This window comes from Tyto alba, unplaced genomic scaffold, assembly GCF_018691265.1.
Source record: "Tyto alba isolate M040663 unplaced genomic scaffold, T.alba_DEE_v4.0 Super-Scaffold_2, whole genome shotgun sequence".
Lineage (NCBI taxonomy): Eukaryota > Metazoa > Chordata > Aves > Strigiformes > Tytonidae > Tyto > Tyto alba.
Genome location: NW_024881282.1, coordinates 90,520,991 through 90,548,756, shown reverse-complemented (window position 1 = coordinate 90,548,756; position 27,766 = coordinate 90,520,991). Strand labels below are relative to the sequence as shown.

General features: G+C 71.2%; 4 protein-coding genes across 4 annotated transcripts; 1 reads left to right on the top strand and 3 right to left on the bottom strand.

Annotated features, from left to right (window-relative positions):
• Position 1: 1 nt before the first annotated feature.
• Positions 2-5,230, bottom strand: NCAPH2 (non-SMC condensin II complex subunit H2; the record flags this gene model as incomplete). The annotated part of the gene is made up of 8 exons (XM_042791884.1): positions 5,092-5,230; positions 3,311-3,581; positions 3,045-3,146; positions 2,535-2,590; positions 1,525-1,597; positions 845-916; positions 592-671; positions 2-101 (listed from the first exon to the last, which is right to left on the bottom strand). Coding segments are annotated over exons 2-8 (591 nt in total), but the record flags the coding sequence as incomplete, so codon positions are not given.
• Positions 5,186-11,570, top strand: LMF2 (lipase maturation factor 2; the record flags this gene model as incomplete). Its single annotated transcript, XM_042791883.1, is given in 16 exon segments — positions 5,186-5,351; positions 5,833-6,086; positions 7,260-7,288; positions 7,452-7,648; positions 7,850-8,028; positions 8,180-8,318; positions 8,593-8,727; positions 8,820-8,925; positions 9,202-9,298; positions 9,438-9,620; positions 10,301-10,469; positions 10,677-10,788; positions 10,909-11,017; positions 11,119-11,283; positions 11,285-11,329; positions 11,331-11,570. Coding segments are annotated over 16 exon segments (2,214 nt in total), but the record flags the coding sequence as incomplete, so codon positions are not given.
• A 581-nt stretch (positions 11,571-12,151) lies between these two features.
• On the bottom strand, positions 12,152-14,351 carry MIOX (myo-inositol oxygenase; the record flags this gene model as incomplete). The annotated part of the gene is made up of 9 exons (XM_042791882.1): positions 12,152-12,398; positions 12,478-12,590; positions 12,710-12,759; positions 13,003-13,070; positions 13,203-13,312; positions 13,404-13,471; positions 13,553-13,715; positions 13,992-14,073; positions 14,260-14,351. Coding segments are annotated over 9 exons (855 nt in total), but the record flags the coding sequence as incomplete, so codon positions are not given.
• Positions 14,352-16,392: 2,041 nt separating this feature from the next.
• On the bottom strand, positions 16,393-21,732 carry ADM2 (adrenomedullin 2). The gene is made up of 3 exons (XM_042792588.1): positions 21,604-21,732; positions 21,302-21,426; positions 16,393-18,679 (listed from the first exon to the last, which is right to left on the bottom strand). Exons 2-3 carry the CDS (start codon positions 21,397-21,399, stop codon positions 18,220-18,222), a joined length of 558 nt encoding a protein of 185 aa, XP_042648522.1. The 5' UTR covers positions 21,400-21,426; positions 21,604-21,732; the 3' UTR covers positions 16,393-18,219.
• Positions 21,733-27,766: the final 6,034 nt, after the last annotated feature.

Genomic DNA, 27,766 nt, shown 5'->3' with positions numbered 1-27,766 from the left:
GGGAGAGGCCCGCCAGCTCCAGCAGGAAAGCGCCGGTGGAGTGAGGGGTGCACGTGTTCATCCGGAAATCCTTCCGGCTGGCGAGGATCTCCCCTTTCCAGCTGAAGGCAAAAACCCGTCAGGGGAATCCCACCCCCCACCCCCCTCCCCAAGATCAGGCTCTGCCCTGTCCTGCTGGGAGCCCGGGGACAGGGGGGCACTGGCCTGCCTCGGGGAGAGCCCCGCTGGGGCATCCCCAAAGCCAAAGCCCCCCCTGCTCTGGGCGGGGGGGGATCAGCCCCAGCCCTCCCGCCAGCCAGTCAGCCTCTCTCTCCCAGTAAGGTCCTGCCCAGGCTCTCCAGTGCAGCCCCAGCTTGTCACTCCCCAGGGACACCCCCCTGCCCTGCCTTCACCAGAGGCAGCTCCCAGCAGGACACACATGCCCATGGGATTATCCTGCCCTCCCCGCCCAGTTTTAACTGGGAAAGCGCCACTTCCTCACCTAAGGGAAAGCCCGACCCTACTACAGCAACGGGGGGCGGGGGGGGACACACACACCAGCTAAACCCGAGGGGTGGGGTGACTGAGCGGCACGGCGAGGGGGGCTTTCACCTGAACAGAGGGTTTTCTTTCTTCTCAGACTCTTCCAGGGGGACCAAAGACATCGGAGTCAAGGGGACGATGTTCACAGCCTGCGGAGGTGGCAGGAGGGCAGCCAGAGCCCGGGGAAGGCGCCCAGCACGGCCCAGGTGCCACCGTCCCCGCGGAGCTGGGCCGGGCCAGCGGCCACCCCCGGCACCTGTGGGGTTCATCCGGGCAAACCCGGACACAGGGAGGGACAGAAAAGGAGAACGGCTTCCCTTACCTCGGGCTGATAGTCCTCCTTCATGTCCACGTTCCCCTGGCTGCCATCCCCGATGTCGTCCAGGGAGAGGAACTGCTGAGAGAGCCCCCCCCACCCCACCGTCACGCCGGCTCACACCACTGCTGGGGGACCCCAACCAGAGTTAGGGGGTGGATGTGGGGGGCTCCCAGGGCGGCACCCCGCGAGCAGAGACAACAGAGCTGCAGGGTTTGAGCTGCTGGTGCGGGGTGGGAGCGGGGCTGGGGCGAGCAGCGCTGCGAGGGCAGCGCCGGTGGGGAACGAAGGTGCCCCCTCCCACGGGAAGGGGCCAGCCCAGCTGCGGCCCTGGGGACAAAGGCCCAAGAGACAGCCCGAGGGAAGGGTTCAGGGAAGGCAGGCTGAGCCCTGGGGTGAAGGGGGGTCCCCACGCACCGCACGGGGGCTCCGGGAGGGCTGCGGGGTGGCAGGTCACCTCCCTTGGGGACCAGCACTGCAGCGCGGCGACAGAAAGCTCACGGAGCGCTCCCGCCGCGCCCCGGGGGGTAGATGTGGGGCTAAACACCCCCTGGCAGGGAAGACCAGAGCGCCCGCAGGAGGTGGCAGTCCCGCTCAGAAAGGGGGGGGAGCTGGGGGCACCCCCAAATCAGCTCTGCCCGTGCACACAAGCCGCCCAGCGCCGCGGCACGCCCGCCCCCTCTCACCTCATCCTGCATCCCAAAGCTCGCGTTGGCGTCTTTGCCGTCCGGCCCCACGGAGCAGTGCTGCCTTTCCCGCCTGAGACAGGGAGCAAAACACAAGGTCAGGGTGAGCGGCAGCCTCGGCAGCAGCTTCACGTTGCTCCAGCCCGAGCAGAGCCTGTTTCAGGTGCTCTGCCTCGGCCTCCCCGAGCAACCCGCTGCGCTTCCTACAAGCCGAGGCGGGACGGTGCCCTCAGGGAGCTCGTTTGCGTGGTTGGAGCCAAGCGGTCGTTTGGCAGCACAAAAACTTCATTTTCCCCCCAAATCCGCTGCCTGGGCACAGATGGGAGGGTGCTGCTGGCCGATCTCGCCGTGGCCGAGCGCGCGTTCGGAGCCAGCGCCAGGCTGGCAACAGGCAAGCGCCACAGGGCAGCCTGAGCCCTGCAGCAGCAGGGCCCCACGCTCGGCAAGAAGGGGGAAAATAAATCACAAGTGGCTTCGCCGCACGAGGCAGTTTATTCTCTGCTGAGCTTGGCACTGCAGCAAGAAAACCGCTGGCAGAATCGCAGGGATGAGCATCGCCCCGGGCCCTCCGGCTGAGGCAAGTCCCACCAGGGGCTTTTCCTGCAGCCACAAAACCCCTTCTGCTTCAAAGAACCTTTTACAGGGCTGGAGACTGATGTTGCAATTAGTTTTTTTTCTTAAAGCAACGATTGCCCTGAGGGCAGAGCGGTCAGTTGAAGGAGAAGGCTCCGAGCGAGCGGGGTCAGCGGCCTTCCCACCGCTCTCTCTGCGAGTAAAGAGCGGTTTCATCCTCAAAAGAGGACGCGCAGCCCGCGCGCTCTCGGGGCAGGAGCTACTGAACCTTGGCAGGAAAGAGAGCAGGGAAGGGCTCGGGCCCTACCGCAACGCAGAGGGGGAGAGCAGCGAGGCAGAAGCGGGCGGCAGCGGTTCGGGGCCGAGGCAGCGCTGGAAGGCGGCAGCCCCAAGCGCCCGGCAAAGCTGCCCCCGGGTCAAGGAGGAGCTCGACTTACTTTTTATTGGAGATGAAGTCGAGCGTCTGGTAGACCAGTGAGTAGAGATACTCCACCTGCAAAACAGCAGCCAGACTCCTGGAGAAAAGGAGAAAGCAGCTCCCAGAAAAGCTACTCCGCTCATGCCGGGACGAACCACCACCCTCCTCCTATCCCCAGGCAGCTGGAGCTCAACCTCTTGATAATCTCGCCATTCTTTTCACTGTCTGAGCCATTCTGAGTCCAGATTCGGGGAAGGAGGGTGTTTGTACTCCACCCTCTAGGGAAGAAAAGTGCCAAAACAGCAAAATTCTTGCTCTTTTCCAGGCTGCCAACCCCAACACGCCTAAAGCGACTGAATTTCGGGACGGCAAATCCTTTCCCGTCGGTTCGTCATCGTTACGCTCAAGTCTTTGAAAACCACCGGCAGCTCCCCCCGAGCAGCCCCCGCGGAGCTCGGCCCCGGCTGGGGGACACCACGAGGGCAGGGGGACAGGACCGGGGCCGCGGGGCGCCCGCCGGCCCCCTCACCTTCCTGCTGTAGATGCAGGCAGAGCCCTGGATCAGCAGCGCCGCCTCTGTGAAGTTCATGGTGGTTTTCCCGTTGTCGAAGGAAATGTAGATATTGTCCAGCTGCGAAAGACACGAAAAAACGACAACAGGAGGCCGGGTCACGGGGTGGGGCGGAGGGTGGGGCAGCACAGGCACAGACAGAAAGCCCCCCACCCCGCGCAGGCAGGGCTGACGGCCTCACCCCCATCCTCCCCCGCGCCGGGGACGCAGGGCTCCCCCCTCACCTCCTCCAGGTACTCGGCGAGCTGCATGGCCACATCCACCTCCCAGTTCTTGGTGAGGTCGTGGATGGGCTGCAGGAGGTGCATGAAGCGCAACTCCACCTCCTCCATGGCGGCCCCGCAGACCCCCGGCGGCGTCTGAAGGGGCTTAAACCCCCCGTTGCCCGACGGACAATCCTGCAGTTGAACTCGGAAGGCAGCGGGTCACGTAGAGCCAGGCGCGGCCGGCACCCCGGGACAGCCAGCTGGATCTCAACAGAAGTACAGATTTTCACTAAACAGAGAATCGTAGAATTGCTGAGGTTGAAAAGGACCTTGAAGACCATGGAGGCCAGCCGCTAACCCAGCCCTGCCAAGCCCACCGCTAAACTGTGTCCCCAGGCGCCTCGGCTACAGGAATTCAAATACCCCCAGGGATGGTGACTCCACCTCTTCCCCCAACAGCCTGTTCCAGTGCTTGGCAACCCTTTCCGGGAAGAAATTTTTCCTAATACCCAATCTACCCTGGAGCAACTTCTGGCTGTTTCCTCTTGTCCTGTTACTTGGGAGAAGAGTCTGACCCCCACCTCGCCACAGCCTTTCAGGGAGTCGTAGAGAGCAATGAGGTCTCCCCTGAGCCTCACAGAAAAGCAAAGCACCACCAGAGCAGCACCTAAGAACCCAGAAAACTAACATTGTCTTTCACTTGGCTTCCTTGTCCCTACATCAGAGACGTGGATTTGGGGGGATGGAGCACTCGGGGGGGATAAGGAACTGGCTGGGTGGTCAACAGCTCGATGGCCAAGTGCAGAGCGGTGACGGGCGCCGTTCCTCGGGGGTCGGGGCTGGGCCCGGCGCTGTTTCACATCTTTGTTGGGGACACGGGCAGTGGGATCGATGCCCCCTCAGCAAGTTCACCCGTGACCCCGAGCTGCGTGGTGGGGGACACGCTGAGGGCAGGGGGGGCATCCCGAGGGACCTGGGCAGGCTGGAGAGGGGGGCCCGGGCAAACCCCGTGGGGTTCAACAAGGCCAAGGGCAAGGTCCTGCCCGGGGGTCGGGGCGATCCCCAGCACAAACCCAGGCTGGGCCCTCGAGGGGTGGCTGGAGAGCAGCCCCAAGGAGAGGGGCTGGGGGGGTTGGTGGGGGGAAAACTGCCCATGAGGCAGCCCCGTGCGCTGGCAGCCCAGAACCCACCCGTGCCCTGGGCTGCAGCCAGAGCAGGGGGGGCAGCAGGGCCAGGGGGGGGATTCTCCCCCTCTGCTCCGCTCTGGGGAGACCCCCCTGCAGTGCTGGGGCCAGCTCGGGGGCCCCCAACAGCAGAAGGACCCGGAGCTGCTCGAGCGGGGCCAGAGGAGGCCACGGAGATGCTGGGGGGGCTGGAGCAGCTCCCCTGGGGGGCCGGGCTGAGAGAGTTGGGGGGGTTCAGCCTGGAGAAGAGAAGGCTCCGGGGAGCCCTTCGAGCGGCCTCCCAGGGCTTAAAGGGGGGACAGGAGAGAGCGGGGGGGACTCTTTATTGGAGAGGTGACGGTTTTAAACTGCCAGAGGGCAGATTTAGGTCAGATCTAAGGCAGAAATCGTTCCCTGTGCGGGGGGTGAGGCGCTGGCCCAGGGTGCCCAGAGCAGCTGTGGGTGCCCCCTCCCTGGAAGGGTTCCAGGCCAGGTTGGACGGGGCTGGGAGCCCCCTGGGCTGGGGGAAGGGGGCCCTGCCCGGGGCAGGGGGGGGGCACCGGGTGGGATTTAGGGTCCCCTCCAGCCCCAGCGCTCCGGGACACGCAGGCCGCCCGCTAACCCGCCCCAACTCACCGCCCGCCGCCTCAGGCCGCGATCCCCGCCGCCATTTTGTGTTTCCCGCCCGACGTGACGCAGGGAGGGGCGGGGCGGTACGCGCTGACACCGCCCGTTACGCGCTGACGCAGCACGCCGCGGTCGCGCCGGGCCGCCGGTGCCGGTGCCGGTGCCATGGCGGGGGGGGGACCCGCCGCGCCGGCCGCGCTCGCTGTTCTTGGCCGGGCTGGCCGCTGCCTATCTCGCCGCCTTCGCCTCGCTCTACGTCCAGATCCCCGGTACGGCGGGGATGGTGCTGGGGGGGGCGGTTCTGTGGCGGGGGGGGGGGGGGGGGGGCGGCGCGACCCCTAGCCCGCGGGGCGGGTAGGCCGCACCGGGCCGGGGCGGGTAGGCCGCACCGGGCCCGGCCCGGTTGGGCCTCACCGGAGGAACCCGCGCTGCTCCCCCGTGTCCCCGCTCCGGCGCGGCCGGGCGGGCTCTTCGCGGGGCTCCACGTGGGCTCTTCCCCCCCCCCCCCCCCCCCCCCGCGTTGCAGCTCCGTTCCCCGTTGCGTGAGGAAACTGGGACGCCGCCGCGCTGGCAGCACCGGAGCTGGGGCAGCGGGGCTCCGTGTAGGCTCCCCCCCCCGCCCCGATTTTGTGGCTCCATTCCCAGTTGCGTGAGGAAACTGGGAAGCCGCACCTGGGGGAAGCTTTGGGGGGGGGGGGGTGCTCTTCGTTCTGCTTCCCTCCAACCCCCGGTGCCCCCGTCCCCCCGCAGGGCTGTACGGGCGGGACGGCATCCTGCCCGCCCGCAGGGTGCTGCGCCCCGGCGGGAGGGGGCTGTGGGAGCAGCTGCGCGATTCGCCCACCCTGCTGTGGCTCAGCCCGCGCCTGGGCCTGGACACGGAGCTGGGGATGGAGCTGCTCTGCCTCCTCGGCACGCTCGCCTCCCTCGGCGCCTTGCTCTTCGAGTCCCTGCGCGACAGCCTGCTCTTCGCCCTGCTCAGGGTGCTCTACCTCTCCCTCTACCAGGTAGGAGATTGGGGGGGGGGGGGGGGCTCGGGGTGCCTCGGAGGGGTCAGAGCTGGGGTTTAGCGGGGTGGGGGGGGCACGGCGCCGGTGCATTCACATCGTCCTGCCGCGCTCTGCTTCCCCCCGCAGGGCTGGGGGACGGTGCTGGCAGCTCCCTGCCTGGCGTGGGGGGGTTCAGCGGGATGAACCCCACCCTCCAGGGCCGGGGCAGCTCCGGCCCCTGCCCGCGTCCCACATGCCAGCCCCTTTTCCCCGTGAGAGCTCCGTGCCCCCCCAGCCCCGAATCGGCCTTCCCCGGCCCCACAGAGGAGCTGGGGTGAGTCACAGTCTGCGGCGGTGGCGGGAGGAGGGTTTCCTCTTCCCTCTGAAACCAGCGGAATTTGAGAAGAAGAAACCGCCTGTGCTTGGAGATCCCTCCCGGGCTGGGGGGCTGGCGCTGCCAGCACCTCACCGGGCCACGTCCGGCACCGGGCGTGCATTTGGGAGACCAGGAAAGCGGGGTGCCAGCCGTGGGAGTGGGGTTTCTCCCGTGACGCCGTTACCCCGTTCCCTCTGAACTGCTCAGGGCCTCCCCAGCCCATGGAGGGGGTGGGGGGCACCCTTTTGAGCGGCCCCCCTCGCACAGGCAGCGTGCCTTGGCCGGGAGAGGAAGCAGCCCTGCGTGACATCCCCCCCAACCCGTGGGGACTCACGCCTCCTCCCAGCCCCGTCTGCCGGCCGGGCCTTCCTCTTCCTCGCTCCCTTTTAAGGTGATGCTGGAGAGAACGTCCCTGCTCCGGCGGCGGCAGGAGGGGCACCCCTGGGAGCACCCATGCAGTGCGGAGCAGGGCTCCCCTGCAGCCCCCCCAGCCCCCCCCCCCCCCCCCCCCCCCCCCCGGTGACGCTGCGGTGCCTGGCACGGCCGCCACGGACCGGGGAGCATCCTCTTGTTTCCCCGGGCCGTGCCTCCGTGGCATCCTGGCAGCGAGTTGAGGCCACCGCTCTGCTCTTCGGGTTTGGCCTGTGGCCCAGTTGTGGGAAAGGAGCTGCTGGCGGGACTGGGAGGGTGCTGGGGGCGGGGGGGGGGAAGGATCCACAGTCATCCTGCTCCCCCTTCTCCGTGGGGTGGGCTTGGGGAAGGGGCTGGGGGCCAAACCTGCGCCCCGCTCACCGCTCTGCTCCCCCTCGCCACAGGTGGGGCAGGTCTTCCTCTACTTCCAGTGGTAAGTCAGCCCCCACATCGCCCGTTTTGGGGTGGGGGGGCCTGTGGGCAGCGGTGACCCAGCTGGCCAGCCCCCACCCCCCACTGGCACCCTGGGGAGCTCCCTGCCCCACGGGGTCTGCGGCCCCGGGGTGGCGGTGGGGGACAGCGGTGTGCCCCCGCAGGGACAGCCTCTTGCTGGAAGCGGGGTTCCTGGGGGTGCTGGTGGCCCCCCTGCGCCTGCTGAAATGGGGGTCCACGGCCTGGCGGCCCCACGACAGCCTCACCTTCTGGCTGGTGCGCTGGCTCCTCTTCCGACTGATGTTCGCCTCCGGCGTGGTGAAGCTGACCAGCCGCTGCCCCACGTGGTGGGGGCTCACGGGTGAGGGGTGTCACACGCTTTGGGGGTGTCATGGGCACGGGGAGGGGGGGGGGAGCGGGGGCGTTGCCTCCTGTGCCCCGTAGCCGGTTGCTGCTGGCACCCCTCCCGCGTTGGGCACAGCTCCGTGCCGGCGCTGCCGGCCCCGAGCCGTGTCCCCGCGCCCCTCTCTGCGCCCCTGACCCCTCCCGTCCCCCCCCGCAGCTCTCACCTATCACTACGAGACCCAGTGCATCCCCACGCCGGGCGCCTGGTTCGCCCACCAGCTGCCTGTCTGGTTCCAGAAGCTCAGCGTGGTGGCCACCTACGTCATCGAGATCGCCGTCCCCCTCCTCTTCTTCGCGCCCATCCGCCGCCTCCGGCTCTTCGCCTTCTACAGCCAGGTGGGTGGGCACAGCGGGGTGCCGTGGGGGCTCCCCAAGGGCAGGGGGGGAGGCTCCTCGCCCACCTCTGGGTGCTGGTGGTGGCGGGGGGGGTGTCCCGTCCCCACCCCCCTCCAGCACTGTGACCCCACCTGCCTTCGCCCCTCCCCAGGTCCTGCTGCAGGTCCTCATCATCCTCACGGGTAATTACAACTTCTTCAACATGCTCACCATCGTCCTGGCCTTCTCCCTGCTGGACGAGGAGCACGTGGGGCGCTGGCTGGGGCGCAGCAAGAGGAAGCACGCCAGCAGTGAGTCCCCAGGCACCCCGTTTGGGGCGGGGGGGGGGTCCCCTCTTTGCTCTGCCTGGGGTGGGGAGGGGACAGGCCACCCTCCCAGCTCAGTGCTGCAAGAGCTGCTGCCAGCACGGCTGCCCTGCCAGCCCCTGGGGTGGGGGGGTCTGTGCCCCTGGGGTGCTCAAGCCGGGGTCCCCCCTCTCCCCATGTTGGCTCCTTGGGTGGGGACGTGCACCCCTCCGTGCCGCGGTGGGCCGGGCTCGCTCAGCAGCCCCCCCCTGTGCCGCAGCCTGGCCCCCCAGCCTGCCGTCCCTCCTCTCCACTCTGGCGGAGCTGGGCACCTACGCCTTCCTGCTCTACTGGAGCGTCCAGTACTTCGGCCTGGAGATCAACTGGGAGAAGAGGCTGCTGGACTCCAAAGTGGGTACGTCACGGCTGCGCCCGCGGGGGTCCTGAACCTCTCCCCGGGGCGGGAGAGGGCTCCTCTCTGACCCCACGGGTGTCCCTTTGCTCCAGCCTTCACCTACCACGAGTTCACGACGTGGCTGCGGGCGGTGACCCTGCCGCTGGTGGGGCTGGGCTTCCTCTCGCTCTCCTGGGAGATCCTCTCTGCCATGTACAGGTGGGCGATTGGGGGGTGCTGGGCTCCCCCCTTGGGCCTCGTGGGAACGGGGCGGCCGGTCTGGGTGAGCCGGTGCCACCCCCGAGGGTGCAATTCGTGTGGGGAGGGACACTCCGAAATCGCTGGGGGGGGGGGGGCCAGCACGGGGTGATTTTGGAGGGGATTTCCTCTGCAGCGTCGGAGCGGGGCTGAGCCCTCCCGGGGCGGGGAGGGGGGGTGTGTGGCTCTGAACCCCACCCCTCGCAGCCAGACCCCCCGTTTCCTCCCCCCTCGCAGGTGTGCCTGCGTCCGCGGCTGCTTCTGGAAGCTCTGGGCCACGCTGCAGTGGGCTGTCTTCGCCACAGCGACCGTGGGCATGTTTGCCATCAGCCTGGTGAGCGGGTGGGGGGCCCTGGGGAGGGCAGAGCGCGCCTTTGTTTTGGGGTACAGAGCACGGGACGCTCGGCCTGCCCCCCCCCCCCCCCCCCAAAAAAAACACCGGGGTGACGGCTCCACGCTCCGCCGCTCCCCAGGTGCCCTTCACCTACATTGACTACGAGTCCAACGGCAAGCTGTGGCCCGGCATCCACCAGATGTTCAACGCGGTCGAGCGCTTCCAGGTGGTGAACTCCTACGGGCTGTTCCGCAGGATGACGGGCGTCGGGGGCCGGCCCGAGGTGGTGCTGGAGGGCAGCTACGACAAGCAAACCTGGACGGTGAGCTGCCCACCCCCCCTGAGCTGCCCACCCCCCCCAGGGTCGCACGGATGGGCCCCTTGAGACCATTGAGTCTGACCGTTGAGTGAGTCCAACCGTTAACCCAACCGCTGCCAAACCGTGCCCCCCGAGTGCCACGTCTGCACATTTAAATACCCCCAGGGACGGTGACTCCACCCCTCCCTCGCACAGCCCGCTCCAGTGCTTGACAACCCTTTCAGTGAAAAAAGTTTTTTTCCTAATATCCAATCTAACCCTCCCGTAGCGCAACTTGAGGCCGTTCCCTCTTGTCCTGTCGCTTGTTTCTTGGGAGAAGAGGCCGACCCCCACCTCGCCCCATCCTCCTTGCAGGTAGTTGGAGAGAGTGAGAAGGTCTCCCCCCAGCCCCCATTTCTCCAGGATAACCCCCCCCCCCCAGTTCCCTCAGCCGTTCCTCCCAGAACTCTTGCTCCAGCCCCTTCAGCTTTGTTGCCCTTCGGACACGCTCCAACCCCTCAAGGTCTTCCCTGTAGTGAGGGGCCCAAAACTGAACCCCGTTTTCAAGGTGGGGCACAATCGTGCCCGAGTCCTGCTGGCCGCGCTACCGCTGATAGGAGCCCGGATGCCACTGGCCACCCGGGCCCGCTCCTGGCTCCCGCTCGGCCGCCTGCCGCCCAACACCCCCCTGTCCTTTCCCACAGGAGATCGAGTTCATGTACAAGCCGGGCAACGTCAGCGCGGCCCCCCCCGTGGTCGCCCCCCACCAGCCCCGCCTCGACTGGCAGATGTGGTTCGCGGCCCTGGGCCACCACAGCAGCAGCCCCTGGTTCACCAGCTTCGTCCACCGCCTGCTGCAGGGCAAGGAGGATGGTGAGAGGGGCTGGGGGGGCCCTGGGGCAGGGGCTGGCACCCAGGCACCCCAACGCTTTGGGGTGCCCCCGGGGCGTCGGGGGCAGGGGCTGGTGCCCAGGCACCCCGGCACTTCAGGGTGACCCCACAGCGAGGGGGGCAGACTCGGGGGCGGAGCGGGGGCTCAGACCCCCGGGGTGGGCAGAGCTCACACCATGTCTCTGCCAGTGATCCGCCTGGTGCAGATCGAGGGGTCCCAGTACCCCTTCAGCGCTCGGCCCCCCCTCTACCTCCGCGCCCAGCTCTACAAGTACTGGTTCACCAGCAGCGCCCAGGGCAGGTAAGCAAGGCCTGCGGCGGGGCGGGGGGGAGCTGCTTCTCCCTGGGTTAATTAGCTCATTAACTCCCCCCCCCCCCGGGGCTGGGGGACACTGAGCTGTGTGTCCCCCCCCTTCCCCAGCCCGGGCCCTGCGCCGTGGTGGCGGCGGCAGCACCTCCACCAGTTCTTCCCCACCGTCTCACTGGGTGACCCCACGCTGGAGAGCCTGCTCAGCCAGCACGGGCTGAAGGTAGGGCCGGGCACCGTGCCCCCCTCCTCCCCCCCCCCCCCAGGGCACCCCTGCCTTTCCCCACCACCCCCCCCCCCCCTCGCTGTGTGTCCCCCCCTCAGGACAAGACACCCCTGAAGCGCCCGGCGGACACCTTCCTGCCACAGCTGCTGCGCAGCCTCCGCCAGCTCAGCCGCCCCTTCTCCGGCCCCGCCGTCCTCTGGTCCCTCTACTCCGTGGTGGCCACCGTTTGGCTCCTGCGAGCCCTGGGCCACCGGCCGCGGGGGGGGGGGCGCGCCCCCCGCCCGCCACAAAGGCCCCAGGCGGGGGGAGCCCGCGGACCGGGGGGGGCGGCGAGAAGAACGGGCAAGTGCGGCGGAAAGAAGGGGAGGAGAAGGGCGAGGGCCGGGCGCGGGGGGCGGCCGATGGCGACGGCCCCCGTGCCGCCAAGAAGAGGAAATAACTCCCCCCCACACCACATCTCACACCCCCGGACTGGGGGTACTGCCCCCCCCTCGCCCCCGGGGGGGGGGGGCGGTGTGGTGGGGTGGTCCCAAGCTGGGGTGCAGGCAGCCCCCCCGGGGTGAGCTCACTGCTCTGTCCCCTGCCAGTGCCTTCGCGCACAGCGTGGTCCCGGCAGCGCTGGGGACCCCCGGCCCCCCCCTGCCCGGCTCCCCCAGGGCCGGAGCTGCCCCCCCACCCCCCCCCCCCGCGGCCCCCCCACCCCATCCTGGGCCCTGGGGGGGGATGCTGGGTGCTGGCAGCTTCGGGCAGCCCCAGCCATGCAGAACCAGTTCTCCCTGTTGTCCTGCCGGGGGGGCCCCCTTGGCTGCCCCCACCCCCTGCTCGGGGCAGTTTGGGGGGGGCTACTCCCACCCTCCTGCTTGGGGCAGTTTGGGGGGGCTACCCCCGCCCCAGTCCCAGAGCCCCCCCTGCCCCTGTGGGAGGGCTCTGCCTGTAATGTGCTTCCCAGCAGCTCGGCCATGAGCACAGAGATTTCCTATAATTTTCTAAATAAAAGCCTTTGACATTCCAGCCCCCTGGCTCTCCCTGGGGGCGGGGGGGGGGGGGTCCTGCCCCTGCCCCTTTGTCCCCACGGTGGGGGGGGGGGGGGAGCAGCCCCCTGGGGGGCTGCCAAGGCTGCCACCAGCACTGTGGGGGTGTGACAAGGGGGTTTATTGAACAGCCCCGGTGCCCCACCCAGGCCAGGTGGCTGTGCTGGGGGGAAATGTGGGGTGCTGGGGGGTAGGGGGGGGGACTGGGGGGTGGGGGGGGGGACAGGGGTCCCCCCCCTCACCAGCAGAGCTGCCCGGGGCAGTACTTGTCGATCAGGGACTGGTAGTAGCCGCGGAGCTGCTGCACGTCGGGCAGCTCCTCCTGCTTGGTGTAGAGGTCGAACTTGCTGTGGGAGTGAGGAGGGGGGGGTGTCAGTGGGGGGGGGGTCTTGGCCAAGCCCCCCCCCCACTCCCTGGGCCACGCACTTGAGCTCCCTGACCCAGGGCAGCATGCGGAGATCCTCCTCGGTGCAGAGGTGCCGGTAGTCCCCGTGCGTGTGCCAGGGGTAGAAGGAGTGGAAGCGGACCATGTAGAAAGCCTGGGGGGGGGGACACACACACACACACACATTCCAGCCCAATTTGGGGTGCCGACCCCCCCCCCCAGCCCTGGTGGGGGTCAGACCCCCCCCCCCCCCCCCCCCCCCCGTGCCCTTACCTCCTTGGGCAGGGCGAAGTTGTTGAACTTCATGACTCTGTACATGTACTCTGGGGAGAGAGGGGGGGGGGCACACACACACGGGCACCCCCAAAGCTGCAGCCTGCCCCCCCCCAGCTGGGGCTGCCCCCCCTGCCCCACACAAAGCACTCCAGGCCCAACACCCCCAGCAATGGGGACTCTGGGGAGCTGGGTGCTGCCTCCCCCCAGCGCATCGCTGCCCCATTTTGGGGGTGAAGGGCCCTGCCCTGAGGAGGGGCCCCCCCCCTGTGTGCCCCCCCCCCAGCCCTTACCATCATGTCCCCAGGACATGAGGACGTTCTCCAGGCCGCAGTGAGGCTGGTACATCCCATACTCGGTGCTGGGGAGGGGGCCGGGTCAGGGGGTCACAGCTGGACCCCTTCCCCAGCTTTGACGTGGGCTGGGGAGCGGGGAGAACGGCCCCCCCCCCAGTGCCCCCCCCCCAGCACCCAGCCTGGGGGTCCGGCCTCACCTGTACAGGGGGTCCCTGGTGTCGGGGTTGTCATGGAAAGTGGAGTCCCCAAAGACCACGGACTTCTGCACCTTGCAGCCCACGGGGAAGGTGTCCCCCACCACGGCCCACTGCGGAGGGAGGAGGGGGAGGTGACGGGGGGGGGGGGTTTGGGGGGGTCCCCCATACCCCTCCTGCCCCCCTCCTTGCCGTCCCCCTCACCTGGGGCTCCCCAAACAGCGCCAGCACCTTCCCCAGGTCGTGCAGCAACCCCACGAGGTGGAACCAGTCTGGGGGCGAGTCGGGGCCGTCACCCCGGGGCTGGGGGGCCGGGGGGGGGGGGGGCAGGGGGGGTCCCCAGCAGCCCCTACCCTTGTCGGGGTGGGCGCGGCGGATGCCCTCGGCCGTTTGGTACGCGTGGTAGGAGTTGGGGAAATCCACGTCGGGGTCGGACTCGTCCACCAGCTGGTCCAGCAGCTCCAGCGCCTCCATGGCGCCCATCCGGCGCAGGGAGCAGCTCCCGTACTGGGCGCTCTGGGGACACGGGGGTGGGGGGAGAGGGGGGGCCTGGGGATGGTGACCCCCCCCCAGCCCCGTCCCACCCCAAAACCCCTTGGGACCTTCCTCAGAACAGGGAGGGGGGCGCCCCTCAAACGGGTTGGGACGCGACACGGGGTGCCTGGGGGGTTGGGGGGGGTGGTATGTGTTGTGTGTCCTCCCCGCAGTGTGGGGGGGGGGGGGGGCCGGGGTTCCCAGGCTGGCCCCCCCGGGTCGGGGGCGGGGGGGGGGGGGGGGGGGGGGGGGTCGCACCTTTTTCCGGACGAAGGCGACGGTCTGGTGGGTGTGCATCTGCAGGTACGTGCTGTACACGCGGCCCAGCAGCTTCCCCCTCCTGCGGCACAGCGGGGGGCTCGGGGGGGCTCCTGGGGGGCAGGGGGGAGCCCCCCCAAAGTCCCTCCGGGCCTGGGGCAGCAGCTGGGCTCTTCCCGCCCCCCCCCAAGGCTGCAAGACCCCCCCCCGACCCCCCGGCTGGTGCAGGGCCCCCCTGACCCCCCGCGGCAGCGCGGCCGGGGCTCACCGTGTAGTTCCGGTACTGGGCCTTGGCCCGGCCAGACTCGGGCCCCTCGGAGGGGGAGGGGGCGGGGTCCTGCGGGGGGGGGGGGGGGGGGGCGGGTGTCAGCGGGGCCCGATCCTGGGCCCGGCTGCGTGGCACTGCACGGCGCTGCACCACACTGCAAGGCACTGTGTGGCACTGCACGGTGCGGCACTGCGCGGTGCTGCATGGCAATGCCCGGCGCTGCACAGCAGTGCACTGCACTGCACTGCACCGCACCGCACCGCACCGCACTGCACAGCACTGCAGAGCACAGCAAAGCACAGCACTGCACAGCACCGCACTGCACTGCACTGCACTGCACAGCAAAGCACAGCACTGCACTGCACAGCACCGCACTGCACTGCACTGCACAGCAAAGCACAGCACTGCACAGCACCGCACTGCACTGCACTGCACTGCACAGCAAAGCACAGCACTGCACTGCACAGCACCGCACTGCACTGCACTGCACAGCGAAGCACAGCACTGCACAGCACCGCACTGCACTGCACTGCACCGCACTGCACAGCACAGCACCGCACAGCACAGCACTGCACAGCACAGCACTGCACTGCACAGCACTGCACTGCACAGCATAGCACAGCACTGCAGTGCACTGCACTGCACAGCACAGCATAGCACTGCACAGCACTGCACAGCACCTCACAGCACTGCACAGCACAGCAGAGCACAGCACTGCGCCCCACCGCACTGCGCCGCACTGCACAGCATCAGGCAGTGCTGCCCCACTGCAGTGCGTGGCGGGTCCCACCCTGCCGGGGTGCTGAGCCGGGGGGGGCGGGGGCGCTGCTGGTCTGGGGCAGCAGCTCCCGCGAGTCGCTGCCTCGGCCCCCCCGCAGCGAGACCGGTGGGTGCAGCTGAGCCCGAGGGCGCTGCACGACCCCCCCCCCCCCCCCGGCCCCGCCCGGGGACGGGCACCCCCGCGGCTGCGGGACCCCCTGCCCCGCCCGGGGGGCGAGCGTTCCCTCGCTCCCCGTGGGGCCGGGACCCACTCGGGGTGTTTTCCCCATGGGGCTGGCACCCCCCCCATCGCAGGGAGGACATCGCCGAGGGGCTCGGGGGGGTTCTGCTGCGCCCTCCGGCTCCACGTGCCGTCCGTGGGTACCCGGGAGCACCCCGCCCCCCCGAGGGGGAGACGCAAGTGGGGTCTGGCCCCGCGCTGTGGGGCGATGCAGACGGGTCCGACCCCCCCCCCCCTCCCCACACACACACACACGCGTGGGAGCCCCCCGAGGTGTGGGGTGCTGGGTCCCCCCCGCCCGTACTCACTGCCGGGAGCCTCCTCATGCTGGCGGGGGTGGGGGGCGGCTGCCGGGCCCCCCCCGCTTTTATCCCCACGGCGGGGGGGCGGCGCGGGGGGCAATCGCTCACCAGTTAACCGGCCCCCGGTTAATGTTTGAGCCCGCGGCACCGGGCGCGGGGGGCTGCTGCTCCCCGCGGGTGGGCAGGGGCTGCCGGGGAGCCCACGCTGCAGTGTGTCCCCCCGAGCTGGGGACCCACGGCCGCGTGGGACGGTCTCGTCAGCCACGGCCCGCGTTGGGGGCTTTGGGGGTGTGTGTGGGGGGGTCACCGCGGCCGGGCACGTCCCCTCCCGGGGCCACGGGGTCCTGCCGGGGGGGGGTGGGGGTGGGCGTGCGTGGTCCGTGGGCGGGGCGTTGCACACGCGGGTGGGGGGGGCGTTGCACACGTGTGTGAACTGAGCAGGGCAGCGCTGCACGGCTGTCCCCGGTGTCCCCTCTCTCCCCCCCTGCCCAGCTGTCCCCCCCGTCTCCCCTTGTCCCCACTCTCCCCCCTGTCCCCCCGCTCCCCCCTGACCCCAATGTCCCCTCTGCCCCCCCCTGCACAGCTGTCCCCCATCTCCCCTGCTCCCCCCGTCCCCCCGCTCCCCCCTGTCCCCCCTCTCCCCCTTGTCCCCCCATCCCCGCTGTCCCCCCCACCCCCCCTGTCCCCAGTCTCCCCCAGTTCCCGCAGCACTGCCACTCCTGCGCTGGCAGTGGGGAGCAGCCGGGGCCGGTCACCCCCCCCCGTCCCCAGTGGCCGTGGCCCCCCCGTGCCCCTTCCCGTGGGAGCAGCGCCCAGCGCCGCCACCACACATGACCCCTCCTCGCACACTTTATTCTGCACAAAATCTGATTTTTCACTCGAAAAGCAGCGCAGCGGAGCGCTCCGCGCCGTGGTGCCCCCCCCCGGCCCCGCTCCGGGGCAGGATCCGGCCCGGGCACCCCTGGGGCTCAGCGGGGGCCCCTCTGCAGCTGGGGGGGCACCCAAGGGCCGGGGGGGGGGGGGGAGCAAAGGCCTCCGGTCCTCGTGTGTTGTGCTGTGTCCCTGTGGGTCCCCCACCCCGTGGGACAGTGCTGGGGTCAACCCCCGGCCCAGGGCCCCCCCCACCCCATGACAGCCGTGGGACACCCTGGCCCCCTCCTGCCCCATCAGCCGGCTCGAGCGAGGGCCGGGACCCCCGGGAAGGAGGAGAGAGGGGCCTGAGCAGCACCCCAGGGTGCTCCCCCCACCCTCACCCACTGTCGCTGCAGGCTGGGTGCTCCTGGGGGGGGGGGCTGGGGTGCTCTGAAGTTGCTCCCAGGAGGGACAAGGGTGCTCGAGGTGGGGGGGTGTCCAAGGGCACTGATGGGGGGGTGCGGGTGCTCCCAGGATGGCAGAGGGGGGTCCTGGCAGGAAGGATCAAGGTGCCGCCAGGCTGGGCTCCCCCCCCCCCCCGAGGGCGGGACCCATGTCCCCCCCAAATGCCCGTCCCCGTGCCAGGGCCGAGGGGAGCCTGGGATGGGGCCCGGGGGTGACTGGGGCCAGATCCCCCCCCCCCACCCTGCCAGGCCAGGGGGTGACAGCTCTGCCAGGGTGACACTCCCGGGGTGTCACAGCGTGGGGTGACAGGGGTACCCAGGGCCCCCTTGTGACCGCAGGCCACCACCACACCCCGGCCCCCACTGAGCCCACCCCCTCCGTGCTCCAGGGGGGCACAGCTCGTCACCAGTGGGGCTGGGGGCCACCCCCCGCCTGCCCCAGGGCACAGGGCAGGAGCTGGGCACGGGACCCCAGTGTTCCCTCTGCCCCCCCTGCTCGGGGATGACTCGCCCTCCCCCAGCACCCACCAGCACCCAGACCCCATCCCACCGCAGAGCTGGGGGCAGCGGGGGGGGGGGACACACACACAGCATCCTCTTTGATGAGAATGGGACCCCCCACGGCACCCCGGCCTCCGCCCTGGGAAGGGACCCCCGCGTGGGGAAGGTGCTGGGGGAGAGAGGTCCCCGCACTCTGGTCTTACAGGACCCCCCACCCTGTAGCCGTGGCGCCCTGGACGGACCCCGGGGGGGGGGGTCAGGAGGGGCGGGGGGGGGGGGGAACACGAGGGGGTGCTGTGGCAGGGTGCTGAGCTGCTGAGTCAGGCGGGAGTGGGGCCAGGGCCTCGGCCCCGCGCTCTTGCACAAGGCGCCGGCGCTGCTGCGGTCAGCAGGATCCCCCGCCGCCCCTTGGACCCGGCCCCGACAGCCCCGGCCGGCCGGGCCGCCACGGGCCACTGCTAGCCACCACGGGCCACTGCTAGCCACCACGGGCCACTGCTAGCCACCACGGGCCACTGCTAGCCACCGGCTCCCCAGCCTGCGGTCCTCTTCCCTCCGTGGGGCTGCGGCTGGCGACAGCGCGGGACCCCCTCCATGGGGACGCTCCTGGGGGCCCCGTGCCCCTGGTGGGGCCGTGGCTGGAGCCGTGCTGTGCCCCGGGGAAGGGAGGGGGGGCACCCAGCACCCCCAGAAAGGTGCAGAGGGAGCCCAGCCACATCTGACTCTAGAAGCGCTTTAGTGGGGGGGTGGGGGTGGGGGTGTGGTGGGGTGTGTCCCACGGGGCAGGGCGGGGGGATGCGGGGCCAGGTGCGCCCCCCCCCCCCCCCCCCCCCCCACTGCCTCACCCGTAGCTGTGGGGGCTGTTGGGGTTCATGGGGGACGAGTCCTGCCGCCCCGACTGGCCCATGAGCTGCCAGAGGCGGTGGCTCAGGTTCTGGACCTGGCAAGTGCCGAGGACGCAGCCCACCCGCAGCAGCTGCCCGTGCTGCAGCCGCCCCGACGCGTGCCGGCGGCCCCGGGGGTGCGGGGGGCTGTGCGGGGGGGGCAGGCGATGGGCACCGTGCCGGGGGGCCGCATGGCAGGCACCGTGCCGGGGGGCGAGCTTCGGGGGGTGCCGCGGGACCAAGAGTCTGTGCCAGGGGGTCAGGCGGGCACCGGGGCGGGGGGGGAGCTTCGGGGGGTGCCGCTGGCCCGGCGGTCGCTGGTGGGGGCTGCCGGGGGGCTGCGGCAGCGCGGGGGGCTGCAGTCCTGCGGGGTCCCCGAGGAGTGAGGCTGGGGAGGGTCTCCGGTCCGGGGGGTCCCTGCAAGAGAGCGGCAGCGGGGTCAGTGAGAGGGGGGGGCTGCATGGCACCGCGACAGCGGGGCTCACTGTGCCGGGGGGGGGTGCCATGGGGGGGGGTGGGGGGCACCTCGCTGGCACCTCCCGGCTGCTCTGCCCGTGGGCCTGCCGAGCCAGGAGGAGGAGGAGGATGAAGAGGAGGAGGAGGCAGTGGCAGCCAGGGAGGGGGAAGCTGCTACCTGCAGCCGCACACGTACTCGCTGCTCCGGCGTCCTGCCGCGCCGGCCGGGCTGCCAGGAGCCGCGGCCCCCAGCCAGCCCCTTCCCCCCCAAACCAGCGGGGTCCCGGGGGGCACTGACCCTGCTGCCCCCACCCAGGACCCCCCCGGGGTGCACAAACGGGGACATCCCCCCCCTCCCCCCGCCTCAGTGCTGCCAGTCCCAGCACAGCCTGGGTCAGCCTGTGCCTGTGGAGAAGCCGGTGACCCCACACCGGGGGGGGGGGGGGGGCACCCACTTTGGTGGCCCCGGGTCACTGCCCGGGAGGAATCCCCCTCACCGGGGTGGCTGGGGGGGGGGGCGTTGCAGGGTGGCACCTGCTGCTGCACCCCCCGTTCCCCCCCCCCCCCCATCCCTGCGTGCAACCCCCCCTTTCGCTACCTCTGAGCACACAGGCTAAAGCATGCGTGTGTGCAGGCACGCCCGTGTCCCAGCACACGTTATAACCCTCCCCCCCCACCCCGGCGTGGGGGTCCCCGGTGTGCCCACGCAGCCCCGGGGTGTCGGGGGGCTCCTGGTTCACCCCAGAACAGCCGGGTCGGGGCCGGACGCCGCTTGGCCACCAGCCGTGGGGACAGAGGCCAAATTCCTGCGGCCCCGCGGAGACGGGAAGCACCGGGGGGGCCGGCGAGCGCCCGCTCCCCCTTCCCGTCCCGGGACGTGTTTACAGGAGGCGGCCGGTGCCCGGAAGCACCGGGAGCTTCAGCCTTTCCCGGCAGCTCGGGGAGCCCCAAATCCCTGCCAGCCCCCCCCCCCCCCCGAGCCAAGCAGCCCCCACGCCGGTGTCCCGCGGGATGGCTGCCGGCTCCGGAGTTCCCCCCCTGCCCCGCGCTCGGCTCCTGCCCCCCCCCGCTTCGCCCCAGTTGGCCCCGGCACGGCGTGCGCCCACCCCGGCGCATCCGGCTGCGCGTGGGATCCCGTGGGATCGGGATCACCGCTGCTCTGGCTCCCCCGCCCGGTCCCCTGGGGCTTTGGGAGCCTCGCCGGACGCGCCGTGGGGTGCTCACCGACCCCGGGGGCTGCCGCTGGCAGCACCAGCATCTCCCCCCCCCCCCGTGGGTCCCGCACAGCTCCCAGTCCCCTCCCGCCCCCCCCCGCCGCGCCGCCCCGCTGCCGCCCACCCCGTTCCCACGGCCTTTGCGGAGCCGGCACCCACGCTCCCCGGCTGCGGGCACCCACACCTGGGCCCTTGTGTGGCGGGGTCTGGCCTGGGGACACCCCACAGCGGCACAGAGCTCCCCCCCAGACCCCCCACACCTCTGCCCCTTCACCCCGGGGACCCCGGCCCGCAGCACCCGGAGCTGCGGCTGTGCCACCCCGCAGCCGTGGCAGGAGCTGCCCGGCCCACGCCCAGGGTTGGGGCACCCCGAACGCCCCCCCCCCCACACACACACACCTCCCGTGTCTGTCCCCACAGCGGGACGTGGCCCCACGCACGGCCCCCCACAGCCCCGGCCGCGGCGCCAGGCGGGAGCCGCTCGCAGATCCCATCCCACGGCGCTGGGCACGGCCCAAACCCGCTCCTCAAGCACCGACATGCACACCCGCGGAGCCCGTGCACGCACACGCACCCCCAGAGCGTGTGCACACGCACACACACGCGGTGCCCGCAGGAGGCCCAGCCCCAGCCCTCAGCAGATTCGGGCACCCACAGCCCCCCACGGGCACCCACAGCCCCCCACGGGCACCCCTCACCTCGCACACGCGTGCAGCCGCACACACCTCAGCACACGGACGCCGTGGGGCTCTTGCACACGCATGACCTCCCTCGCCCAGCCCTTGCACACCCACGGGCACCCCCCACCCCCCCCCCCCCCGGTGCCCTCCCAAACCCCCCGACCATCCTCACCCTCACCCTCCCCGCAGCCTTGGCCGCGTCCTGCCCCCTCCCAGCACCGCTCCCCGCCTTCCCAGCGGGACGAGGCGCAGGGTGGGGGCCGGGGGACCCCTCACCCCACCACCCCGCACCCCCGTGTCCCCACCGGCGCCGCGGGGACAGACACGGGACACGCAGCAAAGACAGCCTCGGCGTGCAGGGGGGAGACGGTGCCCGGGGGACGCCCCACCCCCTCCGTGCAGCCCCCCCCCCCCCCCCCGCTCTCCAGGTCACCGCGCCCCCCCCACCCGGGGGGAAGCAACCCCGAGGGGCGGACAGACAGACACACAGACGGACGGACACGGGCTGCCCGGTTTGCGGCGGGAGCTGGCCCCGTGGGCACGGCAGAGTGGTGGGCACGGCAGTGGTGGGCACGGCAGTGGTGGGCACGGATCCCCCCGCCCCCCCCCCCTTCAACGCGGGGCAGGGGCTGCGGGGGGTGCAGGGCTGTGTCCGGGGGGTGGGGGGCGCGCAGGGGGTCCCGGCTCACCTGCGCTTGGGCGAGCGGCCGGCGGGCAGGGGCGAGCAGGCGAGCGGCTCCAGCAGGCACAGCACCAGGCTGACGCAACCCAGCGCCGGGGCTCTCATGGCGGGGCCGGGGCAGCGGCTCCGGGGCTGCGGGGAGAGGAGAGGGGCCGGGGGCCGGGGGCTGGGCCGGGGGCTGGGCCGGGGGCTGGGCCGGGCTCCAGCCCGCCCGCTGCCCCCCCCCCCCCGTCCCTCCCTGCCCCGTCCCGCAGCCCCGGAGGGGGAGAGGGGGGGCGGGGGTCCCCCCCCGGAGGGTCCCCGCCGTACCTGGGCCGGGGCCGCGGCTCCGCTCGGGTCCGTGTCGGTGCCTCGCCCGGCGCTGCCGCTCCCCGCCCCGGCCCAGGTTAAATATCGCCGGGCTCGGAGCGGGGCGGCGGGCGAGGAGGAGCCGAGAGGCGCGGGAGGAGCCAGGGGCGGGCGGGGGGGGCAGCCCCGCATCGCCCCCCATCACCCCGCATAGCCCCCCATCGCCCCCATCCTTCCCCATCGCCCCCATCTCCCCCCATCGCGCCCCACCCCTCCCCATCGCCCCCATCCCTCCCCACCACTCCCTATCGCCCCGCACCCCTCCCCATCGCCCCCATCGCCCCCATCCCTCCCCATCGCCCCCATCCCTCCCCATCGCCCCCCACCCCTCCCCATCTCCCCCATCCCTCTCCACCACTCCCCATTGCCCCCCACCCCTCCCCATCGCCCCCATCCCTCCCCACCACTCCCCATCGCCCCCCACCCCTCCCCATCGCCCCACAACCCCTCGCATCGCCCCCCCGGCCTCGCCGCTCCCCGCAGCCGGGCCGGGATGTGCTGTAATGGGGGGAACCATCCGGGGGGCTGGGATGGAGCTGGAGTGGGCTGGGGAGGGGGGAGTGGTCCGGGGGGGGCTGGGATGGGGGGAACCATCCGGGGGGGGCTGGGCTGGAGCTGGAGTGGGCTGGGGATGGGGGAGTGGTCCGGGGGGGGCTGGGCTGGAACTGGTCTCAGTTGGGGATGGGGGTGCTGGTCTGGGGGGAACCATCCGGGGGGGGGGGGCCTGGAATGGTGTTGGGCTGGGGGTGCAATCCTGGGGGGCTGGGGACCCATCCAGGGGAAATGGGCTGGGCTGGAGCTGGGGGAACCATCCAGGGAATCTGGATTGGGGCTGATGTGGGGGGGTCAGGGTGCCCCCCCGGCCCCCTCCCCAGCACCTGCACCCCGGTGCCCAGGCTGGCGGAGGCAGCGGGGGCCAGGCCGGGGGGTGCTGGGCCCTGCCGGGGGGTGCTGGGCCCTGCCAGCCCCCGGGAGCTGCGTTGTGCCAGGTCGTGCCGCCAAGCCCCGCCGCGTGCTGGGCATCGCGCAGCACCCCAGGAGCGGGCCCCATCCCCAGGGGCACCCCCACACTCCCCCGCCCTGTGCTCTGCACCCCGCTGCCGCGCTGAGAAGCTCAGGGGGGTAGTGGGGGGGGGTGGAGCAGAGCCCCCCAGCTCTGCTCACTGCTCCCCACACTTGGGGGGCAAACCTAGGCTGGAGGGCCAAGGCTGCATCCTGCCTCCCTGCAGCCCAGTGCTCCCGGTTCAGCCAGCACCCCCCTGCCCCGTGCTGCCCGGCAGCCCTGTCCCCTCGGGGGGCAGCACACACCGCCCCCCCCCCCCCCAGCCCGTGAGCGGGGCTGGAGCCGCTCTCCAGGGACGTGCGTCTGCACGCACCTTCTCCCAGGGCTAATTTAGGTTAATGTTTTTAACCATCACATGGGGCCTTTTAAAACAATTAAGGAATGTAATCCGCAGAGGTCAGACCAGTCCCGGCGTTCCCCCGCGGGGGGGAACCAGCTCGCCAAAACCGGGGGCGGTGGGGAGCCGCTGCCGGCGCGGCCCGGGGGACACGGGGGGGTGGCAGGCGTTGGGGCTCGGGGTGCTCCCTGGGTGCTGCTCCTCGAGCCGGGTGGGCAGAGCTCAGTGGGGGGGGGGTCCCCGCCAACCCCCTCGCTGGGCCCCCTTGCCTCCTGCTCCGGGATGGGGCCTGGGTGTCCCCAGTGCCCGTGCTGCCGGGATGGAGATGGGGTGAAGAGCACCCCCGCACCCCAGGGTGCCCGAGTCGGGGTCCGGGCCCCAGGCTGGGGGTGCCCGCGCCCCCTCCCCTGCCCGCTCCCCCCACCGTGGGCGGCCGGGGGCCTCCGCGTGCTCCGCATCGCTGGGATTCTTCCGCATTATCAGGACACAAAGGCTTCAAACACCCGGTCCCCATGCAGGGGGATTTGTGGCAGCACCTGATCAAGGGGTGGTGGGGATGGGATGGGGGGCAGCGGGGGCAGACACCCCACCCCCCCCCCCGAGTGGGGCAGTGGGTCCAGCTCCAGCCCAAAGCGGCACAGCCTTCCCCCAGCGCCGCGGCCCCCATCCCTCCGTGCGTCTCCCCGGGGGGAATTTCTGCGGCATGCCGGGCTCTTCCGCTTGTTTGTTGCTGGATTATCCCAGAGAGGGAGAAACCCGGCACGAAAACAGCGCGGCAGAGCTGCAGGCGGGGTGCACACGGGGCCGGACACCCGGCACAACCCCGGCACGGCACACGCTGCCGTGGGCTGCCACCACCGCGGCATCCCCGTGGGTCGTGCTCCGGTGGGACGTCACCCCGTGGTGTCCCCGCACGGCTCTGGCGTGGTGCTGGCGCTCCGAAGCAAACCTCGAGCAGTGCCGTGCTGTGCCGTGCCGGGGGTCCTGGCCGGGGCTTGCCCCCCCCGGCACTTCCCGGACCCTGCGCAGGTCCCAGTGCGGGGCAGTGCCAGCCGCTGCCACCCCGGGCACCGACACGGGTGACCAGGGTCAGCAGCACCAGCCTGACCCTGGGTGGGAGGAGGGGGGCTCTGGATAATTAGCATTTGCTTAATGAAGGTTACTGGGGGAGCAGCCCTCGCTGGCTGGTCGCCCCTTCCCGCGCCATGGGTGGGGGAGTGCAGGGCAGGGGGTGAGCGGGAGGTTGAGGTTCGGCTGGGATCCCTGGCACCCCTCGGATCTGGAGCTCTGGGAGCTGCTGGGGAGCAGAGCGGGAGCAAGATTGGGAGTGGGAGCGGGAGCAGGAGCAGAGCAGAGCAGGAAAGAAGCAGGAGCAGGAAAGAAGCGGGAGCAGGAGAGAAGCGGGAGCAGGAGAGAAGCGGGAGCAGGAGAGAAGCGGGAGCAGGAGAGAAGCGGGAGCAGGAGAGAAGCAGGAGCAGGAGCAGGAGCGGAGCAGAAGCAGGAGCGGAGCAGGAACAAGATCAGGAGCAGAACAGGAACAGGAGCAGAGCAGGAACAGGAGTGGAACAGGAGCAGGAGAGGAAGAGGAGCAGGAGAAGGAACAGAGCAGGAGCAGAACAGGAGCAGAACAGGAGCAGGAACAGGAGCAGGAACAGGAGCAGGAGAGGAACAGGAGCAGAGCAGGCGAGGAACAGGAGCAGGAGCAGGAGTAGGAGCAGAGCAGGAAGAGGAGTGGAGCCGGAACAGGAGCGGAGCAGGAGCAGGAGTGGAACAGGAGCAGGAGCAGGACTCTCCAGCAGCCCCCGCTCTGGACGTGCCGCCCCGGGCCCACGGCAGAGCCCGGCTGAGCCCCCCGGGGTCCCACCACGGGGTCAGGACCCTGCTCCCCTGCCCTCCTCGGGGGATCACCGCTCCTGGGGCACTGGGAAGGATCCCGGATCCTCCCACAGCCATCCCGGCAGAGCCCACCGCTGTCCGGGCTCCCACCCCCAGGGCCGTGCCACCGCCGGCCCCACAGCGGGGACAGGCCACCGCCGGCCCCACAGCGGGGACAGGCAGCACTTGCCCGCTCCCTCCCTCCTCCCAGGCAGCCTGGCTTCCAGCCATGGGAATCAATTGCTCGGTTTCAATTAGCTTAATTGCTCCTGGCTGCGGCCCCGGGGGAGGGCGGGGGCTGAGAGCAGCGGTGCTCCGCTCTCCCGCTCGATCGCCAAAACCAAACCGCGCTCCTGCGGGGCAGATGCGTGGAACAGGAGGAGTGGGGTGGGCTGCACCCCCTGGCAAGGCCCACACGCACCCGTCGGGGCCCAGGAGGGATGGGGGGGGGGGCGGGCAGAGCATCCCCAGTGCACCCAGTGTCCCTAGTGGTCCTCCGGGCAGGGGCTGTATGCCGGGGGGCCGGCGTCCTGTCCCCTAGCCCCACTGGGACCCTCGTAGCCATATCCCCCGGCCCCCCTGGGTCGGCAGAGTGTGGGGTGACGGGGGGCTGCCAGGGGCGGGGGCCGGAGGAGCCACGGCCGTGTGTGACGCAGGCGAGCAGGAAGGTAAACACGGCTTTACCGCGGGTGCCGGGCCGGCAGCGATGGGTGCGGGAACGGGCGGCACCCTGCCCCGGCCTCGCTGAATCACCCGGGGCACCCAGCACCTCTCCCGCTCCTCGCGCGGGCGCTGCGCTGCGCCCCACGTCCCGGCAGAGCCCCACGCCCCGGCAGAGCCCCCCGCCCAGCGGCTGACCCCCACGCACGGAGGGGAGCCGTGTGGGCATGGGCCGGGGGTGCTAAGGAGGGCTCGCAGGGGAATCCCCCCTCCCAGCTGGGAATTTGGGGGGATCTCCCCAGCAGCCACGTGGGAACCGGCCGTTGGCCTCTGCCGTGGGGGGAACCGGTGGCAAACACCCCGCTGAAACCCGGCTGCTCACGGCACAGCGCGCCGCTGGGGCGGAGGGACCCCGGGGTGGGGGGCTCTGCCACCCAAAACGTGCCCACCCCCATGCACCCTGAGAGCCCATGTCCCAGCTCCGTCTGGGGGATGTGGGGCTTGGCAGCCCACCGGCAGCACGTGCGTGGCTGCGACCCCCAGCCCCATCGATCCCTCCCCCCGAGGAAGGGCCGGGGGGTGCTGAGCCCCCCAAGGACGAGGGAGGATGCCCGGCCTGAGGCGACGGGAGTTTGCTGGGTCCCTGCAGCATTTCCAGAGCTGGCCCTCCCCGGCGTGGCACAGACGGGGACACACCAGGCTCCTCTGCCCGCAGCCCCCACTGCCGGGGGGCACAGTGGGTGCCCCATTGCCCCCCCCCACCAAAGCAGCGGCCCCAGTTCCCCTGCCCCAGCTCCTCCAGCCGCCCCGGGGCTGGGAGCACCAGAGCGGGGGCGCAGGGATGTCCAAACCCACCATCGCCCGGCCCTTCCCGAGAGATTTGAAACCCAAATGAAGGTTTCAGGTGCTGGTGTCTGACAACGGGGTGCAGGGCAGAGCCCCCCCCCCCCCCCCGCTGTTGCTGAGCCGGGGGAGCAGGGTGGAAAGCAAGGTGATGGGGTTCGTTGATGACGGGGTGCCGGGGCCAAGCAGTAGCGTCAGGCTGAATCACCGCTGGGAAGCGCCGAGGGATGGGACGGGGGCTGCTGGGCCCGCTCGGCCACGGGGTCCCCAGCCGAGCTGTAGGGTCCCCAGCCGAGCCACGTGGTCCCCAGCCAAGCCATAGGGTCCCCAGCTGAGCCACGGGGTCCCCAGCCGAGCCGTGGGGTCTCCAGCCGAGCCACGGGGTCCCCAGCCAAGCCATAGGGTCCCCAGCTGAGCCACGGGGTCCCCAGCCGAGCCGTGGGGTCTCCAGCCGAGCCGTAGGGTCCCCAGCCGAGCCACGGGGTCCCCAGCCAAGCCATAGGGTCCCCAGCTGAGCCACGGGGTCCCCAGCCGAGCCGTGGGGTCTCCAGCCGAGCCGTAGGGTCCCCAGCCGAGCCACGGGGTCCCCAGCCGAGCCATGGGGTCCCCATCCAAGCCACGGGGTCCCCAGCCGAGCCGTAGGGTCCCCAGCCGAGCCACGGGGTCCCCAGCCGAGCTCCCCCCAGACAACGGTGGCGGAGCTGCCCGGGCAGCGCCCGGCTCTGCGCCGCAGGGGAGGGAGAGCCAGAAATAGCCAGGACAGGGCGAACGTGTCCTCCGGCCCTGCAAACACGGGAAGTGTCCCCAGCATCCCCAGTGTCCCCAGTGTCACCAGCATCCCCCACACCCCCAGTGTCCCCACACCCCCAGTGTCCCCAGCATCCACTGTGTCCCCAGTGTCCCCAGCATCCCCAGGGTCCCCAGCATCCACCACGTCCCCAGCATCCTCAGAATCCTGAACATCCCTAGTGTCCCGAATGTCCCCAGTGTCCCCAGCGTCCCCAGAGTCCCAAACATCCCCAGAATCCCTACTGTCCCCAGGGTCCCCAGCATCTGCTGCATCCCCAGGGTCCCAGTGTCCCACAGAAGGGACCAGCCCCGGGGAAAACGGGAGAGGGGACAAAGCACCGTAGGTGGGACACGAGCCGGCTGAGGGTTGCGGGGGAGGCGGCGGTGGGACGCTCACCCGGGGACTGGGGGGTCCCACTGCCCGTGGGGTGGGGGACACGGGTGCAGCCGCCAGCCGAGGCCGCCCGGAGCGGTGAATTCCTGGGGCCGGGGGCTGTGACCCGGAGCCCTCCCGCCCCCAGCACCCGCTTCGGGCTTTGCCGTTCCCCACGGGGGAG

Bases quoted from the DNA above. Each gene is read 5' to 3' on its own strand.
- ADM2 (XM_042792588.1), bottom strand. From the start codon at position 21,399: ATGAGAGCCCCGGCGCTGGGTTGCGTCAGCCTGGTGCTGTGCCTGCTG. The intron at 18,680-21,301 runs GTGAGCCGGGAC...GCTCTCTTGCAG, and splicing joins GGCCGCTCGCCCAAGCGCAG to GGACCCCCCGGACCGGAGAC.